The 14,014-nt window shown below is 41.1% G+C and overlaps 4 protein-coding genes across 11 annotated transcripts; 2 read left to right on the forward strand and 2 right to left on the reverse strand.

The window, feature by feature from the left end:
* Nucleotides 1-947: 947 nt before the first annotated feature.
* Nucleotides 948-2,598, forward strand: LOC113203496 (triosephosphate isomerase). Its single transcript, XM_026418222.2, has 5 exons — nucleotides 948-1,202; nucleotides 1,345-1,458; nucleotides 1,554-1,648; nucleotides 1,729-1,947; nucleotides 2,018-2,598. The coding sequence occupies exons 1-5, from the start codon at nucleotides 1,094-1,096 to the stop codon at nucleotides 2,222-2,224; spliced, it is 744 nt and encodes a 247-aa protein (XP_026274007.1). The 5' UTR covers nucleotides 948-1,093; the 3' UTR covers nucleotides 2,225-2,598.
* Nucleotides 2,599-3,231: 633 nt separating this feature from the next.
* LOC113203497 (something about silencing protein 10) lies at nucleotides 3,232-5,852 on the reverse strand. The gene is made up of 9 exons (XM_052263789.1): nucleotides 5,693-5,852; nucleotides 5,111-5,499; nucleotides 4,901-5,019; nucleotides 4,630-4,771; nucleotides 4,440-4,557; nucleotides 4,116-4,328; nucleotides 3,798-4,027; nucleotides 3,444-3,688; nucleotides 3,232-3,359 (listed from the first exon to the last, which is right to left on the reverse strand). Exons 1-9 carry the CDS (start codon nucleotides 5,707-5,709, stop codon nucleotides 3,270-3,272), a joined length of 1,563 nt encoding a protein of 520 aa, XP_052119749.1. The 5' UTR covers nucleotides 5,710-5,852; the 3' UTR covers nucleotides 3,232-3,269.
* Nucleotides 5,853-5,877: 25 nt separating this feature from the next.
* Nucleotides 5,878-9,091, forward strand: LOC113203494 (lipid droplet-regulating VLDL assembly factor AUP1). Its single transcript, XM_026418212.2, has 9 exons — nucleotides 5,878-6,086; nucleotides 6,589-6,726; nucleotides 6,822-6,972; nucleotides 7,047-7,210; nucleotides 7,361-7,522; nucleotides 7,606-7,726; nucleotides 7,806-7,974; nucleotides 8,070-8,188; nucleotides 8,280-9,091. Exons 1-9 carry the CDS (start codon nucleotides 6,046-6,048, stop codon nucleotides 8,421-8,423), a joined length of 1,209 nt encoding a protein of 402 aa, XP_026273997.1. The 5' UTR covers nucleotides 5,878-6,045; the 3' UTR covers nucleotides 8,424-9,091.
* A 134-nt stretch (nucleotides 9,092-9,225) lies between these two features.
* On the reverse strand, nucleotides 9,226-13,857 carry LOC113203495 (B box-binding protein). Of its 8 annotated transcripts, none has more exons than XM_026418215.2 (8): nucleotides 13,669-13,855; nucleotides 12,470-12,567; nucleotides 12,172-12,397; nucleotides 11,954-12,108; nucleotides 11,728-11,871; nucleotides 11,313-11,426; nucleotides 10,533-10,568; nucleotides 9,226-10,356 (listed from the first exon to the last, which is right to left on the reverse strand). In XM_026418215.2, exons 1-8 carry the CDS (start codon nucleotides 13,727-13,729, stop codon nucleotides 10,306-10,308), a joined length of 885 nt encoding a protein of 294 aa, XP_026274000.1. In that variant the 5' UTR covers nucleotides 13,730-13,855; the 3' UTR covers nucleotides 9,226-10,305. The 8 variants fall into 8 exon arrangements, with proteins under 8 accessions (XP_026274000.1, XP_026274002.1, XP_026273999.1 ...); XM_026418217.2 differs by having other exon boundaries at nucleotides 11,728-11,877; nucleotides 11,954-12,105; nucleotides 12,193-12,397; nucleotides 13,669-13,854; XM_026418214.2 differs by having other exon boundaries at nucleotides 11,728-11,877; nucleotides 11,954-12,105; nucleotides 13,669-13,854.
* Nucleotides 13,858-14,014: the final 157 nt, after the last annotated feature.

Here is a 14,014-nt window from a genome sequence, read left to right on the forward strand (position 1 = left end):
GTCCGCAATAGGGGACCCTGCGGGACCCTGGAATAAACGATGATACGGGTGGAATGAGGAAGGAAAGCCTGAAAAGTAATCGCGCTCGGTCAGGTGCGGGAAAGACAAAGGAGTGAATACAGTGCGTAATTGTGAGTTTGAAACCTTGATACTCGCTTTTGAAATAGATCACTAGACAATCAAAGAGAGAAAAAAACTGCTTCCTGACTGACCGGTTGAGCTCGCCGTGGGAAAGTCGACGAGCGTCGTCCAATCGCGAATCGCTCGCGCCACTGCTCTATCCGACGACGGACGCCTTGGCGAGTGCGGGTGGCGGGGTGAGGTGCACCTGCAGGCCTGCACTCCCATCGAGCGCCGCGGCGCCAGAGGAACTAACTGGCCTGGAGTCGCGGCGCGTACCTGGCGCACCGCGGCCAGAGCCCCCGCCGGCCACCCCGCGCGCCGCGGGCGCGGGCCGTGCCGTGGGCACTCCCTCCACCCGGGCACGCCCACGCCGATGGCTGGGGTGTCGATCCTTTGTTTTATTGGGACGAATATTTTTGCTGCCGGTGATGGATATGGTCGTCGGGGTGAAACAAGGCCATTCACTACCCTGTTCTACTTTTTGTGGGCATTCCCCCAATGTACTTGAGTGACATAGTTCTGTTCCAAGAGCGTTCAAAAATTCCCGCCATTACAGGGCAGTCGCGCCACTCGAAACTTACTACTTGCACCGGAAGTGTTAAGAAAGTGAAACCTATTCGACGGTTTAATTTGAGACTGGTCTTTTACGCAAAACGATTTTTGATAATGTGTTTGCACAAATGAGATTTCAAATGTTACTTATTCAAACATCCAAAGTTCAGCAAATGAACGAGGGTTTGTTGGAAAGGTTGGCAGCTCCGGGTCCCTCCCCCTCTCTTCCACCGTACCCCGTGCCCTTCCACAGAGGTGAAGGTCACTGTCGAAAGGGGAAGCAGCTGAAAAGCAGGGGTCGGTCCGGACACGTTTGCTCTTGACTCTTGACCAGTCTCACTCCGACTGTCCTTCAGCACACCGCACTTCGCGGTAATTCTTCAACTTCAACGCAAAACCCAGCAACAAAACCGTCAAGATGAGCCGCAAGTTCTGCGTTGGTGGCAACTGGAAGATGAACGGTGACAAGAAGGGCATTCAGGAAATCGTCGATTTTCTGAAGAAGGGCCCTCTGGACCCCAATGTTGGTGAGTTTGATGTCGTCGGGAGTATAAGCCACTCGCTTCATTATAATTTTCAATTCATGACTTTGGTTGATGCTGATGTAACATCTTGTACAGAACTAAGTTCTCCACCTTGTCATTTCAACACCCTACTGTCATTTTCCAGAGGTCATTGTGGGTTGCCCAGCTCCATACTTGGAGTATGCCAAGGGTCTCCTTCCTGCCAGTATTTCAGTCTCTGCCCAGAATTGTTACAAGGTACCCAAAGGAGCATTCACAGGTATGTTGTCACATTTATAATTAAGAACTCAGAAGTTATTTTTGGCATGCTATGTATCTACTCCTTTGCTTATATGCAACTTTACACTTTGACAGGTGAAATCAGTCCAGCTATGCTTAAAGACCTTGGACTCAACTGGGTTATTCTAGGTCATTCAGAGCGCCGCAATGTTTTTGGAGAGACTGATGCTGTATGTTCGACATTCAAAAGTAACATTCTTTTTCTTTAAGTTTCATATTCTGATTTCTTATTTTTACTTGTTGGTTTTAGCTGGTAGCAGAAAAGACTGCCCATGCTTTGGAGGAAGGCTTATCAGTTATTGCCTGTATCGGCGAGAAACTGGAAGAGAGAGAAGCTGGTAAAACAGAGGAAGTTGTATATCGCCAGACCCAGGCCATTGCTGACAAAATTAAGGACTGGTCTAAAGTTGTTATTGCCTATGAGCCAGTTTGGGCTATTGGAACTGGCAAAACTGCCTCCCCGCAACAGGTAAGTCGCACTAAATAGGTGAACATTCAACGTGAATTTAAAGACTATTAACTTTGACCTGCTCTTTCAGGCACAAGAGGTTCATGAGAAACTCAGAGCATGGTTGAAGGCGAAGGTTTCTGAGAAGGTTGCCAATGAGACACGTATCATCTATGGTGGTTCAGTCACAGCTGCCAACTGCAAGGAACTTGCCAAATCAGGAGACATTGATGGTTTCCTTGTTGGAGGTGCATCTTTGAAGCCTGAATTTGTCGAAATTGTTAATGCACGCCAATGAACATAGCTACACATGCAAATGTTTAAGGCACAGACAATAATCACTCCCTCATGAGATTTCTTCAATGCTATATTTTTCATTTGTTCATTTTACTGCCATCAATTTTTTTAATTGCAATAATTGTTGCACATTTTATGTTCGATATATATCGATCTCTAAGAGTTGTCATTCCATCAAATTTGTGTTCTCCTTGAAGTTTTACTAGTCATTAGAAATTGTTATCTTGTTTACCTGTAATCTCATTTAAAATTAAAATTATACTGTTAGACAAAATATTTGCAAAATTTACAACTCTTGTTGATCATAAATGTTATGCTACTGGTTTGTTATCTGTAACCAAGAGGAAATATATGATGCTGGTCATTCAATTACAACACTAGTTTTATAATCCCCATATGTCCATCAGAGCCCCCCTGTGAGCAAGCATATCGAATGTTTGTATGGTCTGAAAACTGAAGATGAGTGAGAGATGGCTGAACCGGAACATACTCCCACCTCTTGTTTTCAGACCAAACTAGTGTTCAATGCTCGCTAACTGCAGGCCTCTGTGTCCCATAATTTTTTTTTAAATTTAAACATTTTATTGACTAAAAGAGGGTCTTCAGTAAGATACTGATAGTTCATGGAAACAAAATAATAAGTTCAAACCTCATTCCGCCAAGAATTTTTCTTCCTCTAACCTTCAATGCCCAGACCTGTAGGTCTGTTGGTAATTTCCCTATTCACATCCATAAATCCTGCCTGTCTCTCTTTAGTTGATTTCCAATCAATCCCAATATATACAGTGTGTACCGTTGACGCCAAGAGGCATCAGCATGCTAGGCTGCCAACACACTCTACCCGTAAGACACCATGGCCAGTGTATGCAACCCCAGACCACTGTTGTGTCGTCGCCCTGACACACTGTACATACATGGCCCTGGAGATTTCCCATCCATTGATCACAAATGAACAGGAATGTTCCTTCTTCTTGGATCTCTTATATATGTGGCAAAGGCTAAATTAAATTTGATTTTCAAATCAATAAATTTTATTAGCATAGGTTCTATTTTATTTTAATGCTCTTTGTCACAGTCTTCTTTATTCCAGACATTTCACCACCATAGCGTTTGAGCTCTGTACGAGCCTCACGCACCTAAGAAAAAAGAAGAAATGTAGCTGACACTTCCATTTGAATATGATAAACACAAATGTGGGTAATTAATGAGGAAACTCTTACCTGGCCCTTACGGCGAATTTTTGCCTTTCGGAACTTATTCCTATGCTTAACACGAGGATTGCGCTGCTCTTTTTTGCGGTGAGGTGTAAGACCTTTATTTTTGGACATTTGCCAAGTAATAGCTCTTTTACTACCATCCTCGTCAGCTTTGGAGCCATCAAGGGCTCCTGAGTCATCCATTTCTTCATTTTCATTTTCATTTTCATCTTCACTTCCACTTCCAAAGCCAGAATTCCAAGGAACATCTGAAGAAGAAGTAAATCGGGTAAATATGTTAGATTGATGAAAGAAAGAAGGCTTATAGTCTCCTTAGATTAGATATAAAACAAGCACTGTAATTAAATTTACACATACCTCCATTTTCCTCCATGTCCAAAGAGTTTTCCCAAGGCAAGTCACTACTTTTACCCATTGTATCCTTAGTTAAAGATTTATCAGGATTTGATAACTTTGATTTAATATTTTCTTTATCCTTTGATCTCTTAACTTTTTCTGAATGTATGTTATCTGAACTTGCATCAGCTGAATCTTTCTCAAATGTTTCAGAAATGGACAAGAGTTTCAGGCTGCTCTTGGTTTTTTTCCTGGTGTCAGAAAAACAAGTGATGAGTACTTCAAAATAATAGCTTTCTTTTGGATAGACACCATAGACTGTAGCATTATTCTTCTTACTTTGACTCCAATCCATTTGCATTGCTGACAGGTAACGAGCCATTTTTGGCTGCACTGAGTAACTCATCCAGATGATCTGAAGCTAATTTTTCAAGAGGCTGAAGCTGTTGCAGAAGTTGCCTAAATTGCAGTAATCGCTTGACCACAGGGTGAGCAGTAACAGGCAGACGCCGCGCGCGGAGCAGCAAGTAGAAGCCCATGTTCATAGCATAACTAAAATATTAAAAATTAAGAAAAAAACAACAAAAAAACAAAAACAACAACAGTTAACTTTAAAAATATTTTAAAATTTTACGAGTAGTGACATAACAAAAAAAAACTTACTTATTTACAAGATGATACTTGGTGCGAATAAAATGGATTAGATGGGAGGAAGATACTCGTTTTTCCTGAACCAAGCTTATAGCTGGTTGAAGACGGTTCTGCAGCTCTCCCATAAGATCTGAGACAAAAATTATTTAACACCATCATGAATATGATCCATAATATAATGGAAATTTATAGGAATATTCACCTCTGAACTCTGATATGATGCCAATCAATTCTGGTGCTTCCTTTTCAAGGAGAGCTAGCTTTTGTTTAGAGCTTAGTTGGCTAAGATCTGTTTTAATAATTTCTTCTGAGGGTGTGGTAGGAAGTTTATCGTCATCTTTGTTCTAGACAAAAAAAAAATAAAAAAATAAGAAGAAATTAAGAAGAAAGCCAAAGAAAAAAGACAAGAGAAAAATGATCATTTTGGTCTGATAAGATAGATGTACTGACAGAAGAAGAGGTAATAATCTTACCTTAGTAAAAACATCTAAGGTGAAGTCATTATCATCAAGTTCAGCGGCCAAGCGCTTCTGGATTTCTCGGGCCTCTTGCTCTTCCAGCTCTGCAGCTGCTGCATCCTCTCCATCAAAACCTTTCAGAAGAGAAAAAAAAAAGGGGGGGGGGGAGAAATTAAATCAAATAATAAGCTACACTGGTGAAAATTATAAAATTAAAGTGCTTACCACCATAATCTTTGTCTACATAATCAGTGTTATAATAGTTCCTTTTTGTTTTCCCCCATGCTCTTTGATCTGGAAGATGGAAGTCATCATCTTTTCCTTCAATATCACTGTCCATATTGACATCGTTGTCATCCTCCTCATCACTGTCCTCTGCGTCTTCAATGTTGTCATCATCGTCATCATCATCGTCATCATAAAGTGGTAGATCCATTACAGCTACCTTTTTGTTGGCTCTACTTTTAGAAGACTGAGATCGAACTTTTTCCAGTAACATTTTCTCTTGCTGAGTATAATCATCCTCTGAGTCTGACGGCTCATATGGAGTACCCTTATCCAGATGAATGTCATCATCTTGGACAGTTCTACTGGAGAAATTATTAGAACCACGCCTGAAAGAAACATTACATTAAAAATAAAAATAACGAACAGTTCAGTATTATATTAATTATTTAGGTTTCTGTTTAAGATAACCCATGAATCTCATGTGTTTCAGTGTGAGGTTGTCCATCTCATGTACTCAACATTCAAAGAAGTGTAACAGCATGGATGACGCATAAAAGGAAACTGAAAAGGTACACTTACTTTTTGGAGTGTTTCATTTTTTAGGGAATACTTCTCAAAGTTGTAAACCACAAAAACAATAAAGGACGTTACGGCACAACATAACCCAACAAAAACATGCTTTGACTCAAACTCGAACTCGAAAGAAAATGTCGACCTTGTAGTTTGATTTGTCTCCGATAGAGGTCACGCATCAAAAGAGCAACTTAATGGCGGCTGTCGGCTGAACCCTACTTTTCAACATTGCTCAACTTTTAGAGCACATTGACATGTAATATTCATATTTACAGCTATTTCGTTCACTCAAATCGTGTTCGTAAGCTATACTCCTTTTAAGCTTTTGTCCATGTAAAGTTTCCGCCTCTAGCAGCAGAATGTCGACCATAGGAATACAGCAACTGTTCCGTGAGGAAAGGTTCGTACACATAAACATCTACCTGTCCTGTAGAAATCCTATTTACTGAAGGACCATAGTTTGTCTGATTATGAATGAATGATTTTTATGTGTAGATAGATATGTGGACAGAAATTTTGTCCAACCTGAGTAATAATGTACCATTTATTATCATTAAATTATTTCTTTTGTGCTTTATTCATAGGGGGGTTGATTCTTTGTTGTTCTGTGCCTTTCCAAATCTAACTTTTTAATTCCCTCTCTTCTCCAATTTCTCGCCTTGCACATTTTGCTTGGTGCAGCTCAATCATGTTTTCCCTTTTTTTAAATAATAGTAATATGATAGAATACGTCTCTGTAATTACCTCAGGATCTAAGTGGACCTAAGACATACCTGAAAAGACATACCTCTAAAAATAAATGACGACTCTTTCAGACAATTTTTTCTGATTCAGTTTAGAATGTTATACTTGCCATAATAAAGCGCAACAAACTCATGTTTAAATTTTCTTTTCCTTGTCAGGTTTCCCACTGGTTGGCGCCTGATTCCACTTCTTTTATACTCTCCATTTGGTCTTCTTTTGGCATTTTTACGATCATTTATTGGATTTCAAGTTTTATTGGCAGCTGCTTTTGTCCCCCATGTTTCATTCATCAAAAGGTAAGTGGTTCTTTATTGTGTCAGGTGTTTTTTTATCAAATAATTTTAATTCCTGATGTCTAACATAGTTTTTCTTAAATTGTATATGATTTCAGTATGATTCTTAAAACATTATGCTTTACCCTTGGTATCGTTGTACGAGAAGAGTGTGAGGAAAAATGTGACGAATCTGCACAAGTTATTGTTACTAACCATATATCTATGCTTGATTATATTCCCATTCACTTGCTAAGTGGATGTGTGACGGTAAGGACACCTACTATTTGCATGTAAATTTAAATACAATTGATTTTAACCAGAAACTGACTTCCGGATTCCAGCCAGGAAGATGGGATGCACCCTCAGCTTGGGCATTGAGCTTGAAGAGTTGGGGCCATGGAGATACCCTTCTGGCTAATGTACGTGCTCACCTGAGTAACTCAGAAACTCCTGTTTTGATTCAGCCTGAAGGAGCAACTACAAGTGGAACAACTGGACTGTTGAAGTATGCAACTTGTTCTTTTTCTTTTTTTCAGTATCTGAACTTAGATTGTGGCATTATAAATTGACCTTTTGAAAAATATCTTTTTTGATTTCTAGTGCCCTCTTTTTTGAAGTTACATTTTATAAAATATTTTGCCCCTTTTTTTTCCAGATTTGAATCTTGGCCTCTTGAAACTGCTACTAGGGTACAACCAGCTGTTATCAGAGTCTGGCGCCCTGCTATGGCAGACATAGCAGTGACTGTAGTTGCTGCTTCAGAACTATGGGACATATTTTTCTATCTCTTTGTTCCTTTTACTGTATTCACTGTGAGGCAAGTATAATTCTGTAGTAAATTGAATCTCTATTTAAAGTTAACAGTTTCATGATGACAGTATTTTTGCATTTGTTTTGCAGATACCTCAATGTAGTTGAACTTCACAAAGATGAAACTCCTGCACACGGCATGGAGCGAATTGAAGCAGCAGTTGCTCAAGATCTGGGTATAAGAACTACTAAATTTACAGCTAAAGACAAAGTAAATATATTTAGAATGTTCTGCTAATTTTTTTTTCATTTACCGAATCTAATTCTAACAATTTTTATATCAACCTTAGATGGAGTACGAAAAACGTTATTTGGCTGAGCTTTACCGGCCTGTGGCGATTGCAAATGGTGCTGCTGCTCTCAGATTACAACCCACTGGTGCACAACTGTTACGCATGTCAAATCAGGTCAAGGAAGTGTTACCCAATGTCCCTCTTGATGCTATACGCAGAGACTTAGGTAAGAGTAACATAGTTTGTTTTCTATGTATTGTAGTTAACTAACAATTAGCACATGTATAAAAGAATCTTTTTTCACCCCTGCCTAAAAATTAGCAAGGACATGGGATGTTGATTTAACTATTACCAATATATTGGAGGGCTTAGTTCCTTTTGTCCCTGAGGGCCAGGGTCCAGCAATACCTACACGTTCGCAGAGACCGGCTCCAGATCAGGTTTGTACCGGTGTTCAATCATTCCTGATAATTTAAATAGCTTCTATGTAGTTAACACAAAAATATGCAAACTCCTTTTTTTTCTTTGCAGATGCCTGCTGCATCATCTTCAAGGAAAACAGTTCAGTCTGGATCTCTTACTTTCCAGGAGAGGAAAGCAAAAATGATTGAGGAGGCTCGTAAAAAGTATATTGAAAAACATGGTCTTCAATTGTCAAGTTCCTCAGTGTCATAGCATGAATTCCACTTGTGCACTGTTAAGTTGCTGAATATTTGGACTGATTAAGTGTCTCTTTAAAGCTTGTGATTTGTTTAGGAAACAAAATTTGATTCTGAGTTTCCATTACTGTGTTGTAGTTGATTTTTATGAACTGTCCTTGTTTGTATATCTTCATACTTATAAGATTCCTATTAAAATGTCTTGACATTGTATGGAATTTTTTCCTCATTGAATTTTGTTCTTTAATATTGAGGAATTATGTTCTATGCATTGCCAAGAGTATGAACAAGTTATTTCAGCACTGCTGGTTTAATTCTTGTTATATGGGAAAATGCTAATAGAAATCTACAATAACACCTCTCACACATTGTGTTTTGATGCCTATCAACTGATGGCTGTCAGACAACACAACTCAACAAGTTAAAAGGAAGATATGTTTTTATGAGGTTTTCTTACTGTTGGGTTTATTCTACTTGTATGGTGGGTTTAAGGAATTTGATTTTAAGTTTTTGTGGAAACAGGCTATTTCTGTTGGGTTTCTGTTGATGTACATAAATGTCTTAATTTATTTTCTTGTCAGATTTATATAGGTCTTGTACATCCTACATTTAAAACCATTAGCTGCAATCACAGCAACATTCTGGATGTGTAAACCAATGTTAGAATTATAACCTTATGATGAATATGTGTACTTATTGTCTAAATCCTGAACAAGCTCAGTGCTCACATAAAATCTAAGAAGTGCTATCTCGCGAAAAGCTGTTTGATATTTTACTCGAGCTGAGTAGTAATGGAGGAAAATGAAATAATAATCAAATCTTTTTGGCTTGTTTATTCAAAATGCACATGTTGTGAAAAATTTTTGGTAGTTTTGTACAAAGGCAGGCAATTAATTAACGCCAAAATCATTGTTCACTTTGCAGGGTGTAAAAACCTAAATGCAACATCAAATCAGAACCAGTTTTATCCCAAGTGAACATAAAGCTAGATGACAATAGCTTAAAAAGTAATAATCAAGAAAATAAAAAGATTAAGGTTAAATAACCACAGTCAAAACTGTAGTACAAAGTCCCCCCGCCCCTCCCAACAAACAAAAAAGAAAAAAAAGAGCAACAAAATGATTCTCCATTGTCATGAAGATCAAACTCAGTATTCCAGATTTAAGTTACAAATAAATTAAATTGCTTTGTCAAAATGAACAGTTTCTGACATACACCTCAAGAAAGGTGCTTATACTGTTATCAAATGTTTAATGACAATTCATTTTTATTTATTTCATCAAACACATGCATTGTTGGACAAGCATGAATTATTTGGCTGGTTACTTATTGGTAAGCCTGACCCAACTAATTTGTTGTTGATCAGCAATCATTGCTAGTAAGGATAAGAGCAACGCGTGAGGCGGAAATACGCAGCACACGATCTCCATCACACAGAAAAAGAAAAAAGACGAAGGCCGCCTCCTCCGCTTGCTCTACAACTATACACGCTCCTAAGAGTAGCTTCAATAGTAGTACGTAAGACTCAAAATAAAACCTTTGCTAAAATAATTGCAAAGGAAATTCAGAATTTAACTGTGCCATGCAAAATTTAAATAGTATACAAAGAAAGCAAACATTGACAAAGGCCCACAATATTACCTTCTGTTATCAAACAAAAAACATTGAAAATCATGCAAAAATCACACATGACATTCTATACAACACTAACAATGAAAATCACAGCACAAAAACAAAAAGATATGATAACACAACCTGACATGGCCAAGAAATGGCATCAGTTTCATTTTGAGCCTTGCAAGGAGGTGTAGGGCTTATTGCTAAACAAACTTGGATCTGCACTAACAAATTAATGATGTTTAGTTGGCCAGGTGTTAGGGCAGGTGGCCAGACTGCATTTAGGCTGAGCTCTCAGTGGTGGTTGTGTGCTGCACAGCTTGCGATGAATCCTGAGAAAAACATTGGATTCAATTTAGTGACCTAACAGACTTGGGTTTCAACAAAATTGGAAAACTTCAGCGAATGAATCAGTTGAAAGAAAGGGAGTTTGAAGAGGACACCAGGTCTGGTACAATCTAATCCAATCTATGTCTAAGAACTAAAATTCACTACTGTTGCAACTCACTTGGGCTGGTGTGGTCTGGGCTTCCGTTGGTTCAGACTGCGAATGAAACAAGTCATGCAAGTAAAATTAACTACATTGAATACTACAGAGTGCTCAATAATACAACATGCTGATATAATACTCTAAAAGAATTAACTACTCGAACTGAAATGGATTGAACAGACATACCGACCATTTCTTAAATTAAACAACCCACCCTTATCCCCAAGTGAATGTCAAAATTATAACTTGGCGTGCTAGGGTAAAGAGGCAGATAAAGCTAAGGTACAAAATTGTAAATCCAGGTGTTAGAGTCAAATTATATATTGTAAAAATTAATCAGCTAGCTGTGCTTGGGACAAAATGTCATTCAGAACAGAACTGACTTGGGTATATTAGTAGAAAAAAGACGTGCAGTCTGTTGGCTACACAGATTACCAAATAGGTCAATTGAAAGCAAATAGCATAAAGGCATGCTTGATTGCACAGCACTGCAAAAATTGAGTAGCTGAAGTAAAGCATTTGCATGCCAGGAATCACATTCTGTCCACCACAACTTAGTCTGTTGGAATGACCCATCCGGAAAAGGAAGATGGACTGGCAAAGTAAACAAATTAGGACTGACTCGCGACAGGTTGAATCCTAAAAAGGGTGAGAGGGGAATTCTCCCATTTACTTATTAACTTGAGAATATATACAGGAACTAACATCCCACACCATAAGGGACCCGCTGAAACAAGGGTAACAGATCAAGGAGCAAGGGATAGGTCAGGTAGATGGGGAATGATGGGCAAAGCTCACCTTGACCTTAGTTTCTCCCTCACTTTGGCTGGTGCGAGAGGGGCGGGACGGGCGTCGATGATAGCGTGGGCGGGGTCGAGCTCCCTCTGCGCCTCCCTCTCCCTCGCTCACATTCTACATGTACACATAAACATTAAGGACACCTTCCTGCCACTGTCTGGCAAATGTGAGCAGGGCCAACCCACACAGCTATTGCTTAGACTAACAATGACATATACTGAGTTTCTAACAAAGAAATTGTGAGTGCAAGAAGAACAGAACTTAAGAAAATGCCAAAATACTCATAGCAAATAAATACTGTGGTAATAGCTACAGTGCTGGACAGAATGCCCACTATGCAAAGAACGCACAATCAAAACAAAGGAAAAGAAAAAAAAATCACAATTTTGCCTATTCAAGTCAAAGCATGACTTACCTGCCCATCCTGACTCCTTGGTCGTCGGGGTGGTCCACCACCACGACCTCCACGGAAGTTACGGCGGAAGAACCGACGGGGAGCGCCTCCTCTACCCCTGGCAGGACGTCCACCCTCAGCTCCTTCACCACCTTCCTCTCCCTCCTTACCCTGCAATGAAAACAAGTAAGTTATTGGGAAAAAGTCAGATTTAAACAATTAAAAAATTGTGGAGGACTGGACAAACCTCCTCTCCTTGCTGTGGTTTGCGGGCACGGTAGTTATTGTAGTAATTGTTGGGCTCAAAGCGGCGCCTTGGTCTGTAACGCCTCTGTTGCTGTTGCCCACCTTCACCATCACCACCTTCTTCCCCTTTGCCACCGTCACCACTCTCGTAACCTGCTGGTGAGTAGGAATTAGGGGATATATTTAACATACTGTCGTAAAATACTACTTTCAAATTACCTTCACGGCGGGTGCGCATACCACGGCCACGTCCTCCATAGTACCACTGTCGGTAACCACGGCGCTTGTCAGCAGCATACGGAGAGCCCTTCACAGGCTCACCAGCAGGACCGGTCACATTGGCCGCTTCATTTCCTTTCTCTCCAACCACAACATCAAACTCTACCACTTCACCATCTCCAACACTCCGCACCGCTTTCTTAGGGTTGTTCTTAACAATGGCTGACTGAAAAGCAAAACAAAAAGGTTAATAGTTTACCCTACACGTTTATGAAGGATCATCTAATATAATACGTACTTGATGTACGAAGACATCCTCCTTGCTGTCATTTCTGTTAATGAACCCGTACCCACTTTTAACGTTGAACCATTTAACAACTCCGGTAACTTTGTTAGCTGTGGAAAGAAAAAGAAAAGTTACATGAAAGAAGATTGAACCATAACAGATCATCTAAAACTGCATAGGATTACAAGCCTAAATGTTTACCCCTTCAAACAAGATAAAGAACGCACTTGAAAGAGCCTTATGCTACTCACGCACCTACACGCTATCGACCGACAAGGTTAGCCGCGGGACCGGCAGTCATGGCAACTCGGGGGCGTTGACCTCGGCTCGACATTCAATGAGCGTTATACGCGAATCTAAGGAACAGGCGCTACTACTACCAGGGAAAATGGGAGCTGTTTTTGACTCTGTCAGCAAGTAAAAATACGCTTCCAACGAATGAAACCCAAGAAGACCGGACGACATTTTGAAAAATTTTGAACAGACTAGAAGTGCCCCCCACCCTTTCACAGGCACGCACTCACACACTAGTCGCGGCGGACTCACCATCTTTCGCGAGATAACGCTCAAATCAAACCAAGTCCAAAACAATGCCTTAAGATTCGGACTGCTAACTAACTGGAAGCGGCAGAGCAACGGCGTGGTTAAAGAGTGGCAGCAAGTCTGCCCACCTCAGCGCGCTGCCGTAGTGACCTACGGGGACCGATAGCAGCCGACAAGAAATAACCTCTTCCGTACCATTAGCAGAAACGTGGATGCGCTTAGCACACGTCAAACCCGGTCGACGCGGAGATTACATCTCGAATGCACACGTTACAACACAAACGGGGAACATAGGCCGCGGCCAAGGCGACGCGTGCGTCCAGGCACGCGGTCAAAGTCACGGCACTGGCGCACGGCGCCGTGGTCGCGGCTCAAGCGGCGGCCTGGTCCGCGGCGGGAGCCTCACAACATCGCGTGGCAAAGAGCGGCCCCGACGAACCACACCGAGGCCGGCATGAGCCACAGAAATTACCCGGACCGACCCCATTGCCGTCGCTAAAGCATTAGACACCACCGGCCGAGAGAAATGAGCCATCAGGGCGGAATATCGCCTTCGCACCGGCGGCCGGCCGAGCGCATCGGGCCTGCACCGCGGCCTGCGCCGTCTCTGTTTCCCATCGTATTTTACACCTTGGGCGGCTACAAAATCCATTTTCCACATTACGTACCGATGACAGGCTTCTGTGGGACAGCCTTAGCTTGTTCGGGCTGTTTTTCCGGGTCAGCCATGATGGATGGTAGGGGTGCGGTGTTAACACGCCGAGCCGATCTTCTCCCTTCCTTCTTGTAGCTTTGTTCAATTCCAACTCAACATGGCCGGCGGTTTACATGCGGTACCGAACAGTTCATCAGCTGATTGGCTGGCCGAAGTGACGCAATAAGCGCATTCTGGCGGAAGGGTTGTGCGGCCATACAGCCAGGGTTGGGCGCCAACCGTCACTCATTTTAAGAGTTTCCTCCTCCTAATAACACTCAATGTTTTCTTGTGCCGCTCTAAATTTCATATGTTGTTGC

This window comes from Frankliniella occidentalis, unplaced genomic scaffold (genome assembly GCF_000697945.3).
Source record: "Frankliniella occidentalis isolate FOCC.00 unplaced genomic scaffold, Focc_3.1 Scaffold14, whole genome shotgun sequence".
NCBI lineage: Eukaryota > Metazoa > Arthropoda > Insecta > Thysanoptera > Thripidae > Frankliniella > Frankliniella occidentalis.

Excerpts from the sequence above, each read along its gene's own strand:
- LOC113203497 (XM_052263789.1), bottom strand. Across the intron at positions 4,329-4,439 it reads AAGTATCATCTTGTAAATAA|TTATGCTATGAACATGGGCT; the intron begins GTAAGTTTTTTT and ends TTAATATTTTAG. Across the intron at positions 4,028-4,115 it reads GCAAATGGATTGGAGTCAAA|GAAAAAAACCAAGAGCAGCC; the intron begins GTAAGAAGAATA and ends TTCTGACACCAG.
- LOC113203494 (XM_026418212.2), top strand. The coding sequence starts at position 6,046 with ATGTCGACCATAGGAATACAGCAACTGTTCCGTGAGGAAAG. Across the intron at positions 6,973-7,046 it reads TGCTAAGTGGATGTGTGACG|CCAGGAAGATGGGATGCACC; the intron begins GTAAGGACACCT and ends TCCGGATTCCAG. Across the intron at positions 7,523-7,605 it reads TTTACTGTATTCACTGTGAG|ATACCTCAATGTAGTTGAAC; the intron begins GCAAGTATAATT and ends TTTGTTTTGCAG.
- LOC113203495 (XM_026418213.2), bottom strand. The coding sequence starts at position 13,729 with ATGGCTGACCCGGAAAAACAGCCCGAACAAGCTAAGGCTGTCCCACAG. Across the intron at positions 11,878-11,953 it reads AACCACAGCAAGGAGAGGAG|GGTAAGGAGGGAGAGGAAGG; the intron begins GTTTGTCCAGTC and ends TTTTCATTGCAG. Across the intron at positions 11,427-11,727 it reads CAAGGAGTCAGGATGGGCAG|AATGTGAGCGAGGGAGAGGG; the intron begins GTAAGTCATGCT and ends GTGTACATGTAG.
- LOC113203496 (XM_026418222.2), top strand. The coding sequence starts at position 1,094 with ATGAGCCGCAAGTTCTGCGTTGGTGGCAACTGGAAGATGAACGGTGAC. Across the intron at positions 1,203-1,344 it reads CCCTCTGGACCCCAATGTTG|AGGTCATTGTGGGTTGCCCA; the intron begins GTGAGTTTGATG and ends GTCATTTTCCAG. Across the intron at positions 1,649-1,728 it reads TTTTTGGAGAGACTGATGCT|CTGGTAGCAGAAAAGACTGC; the intron begins GTATGTTCGACA and ends TGTTGGTTTTAG.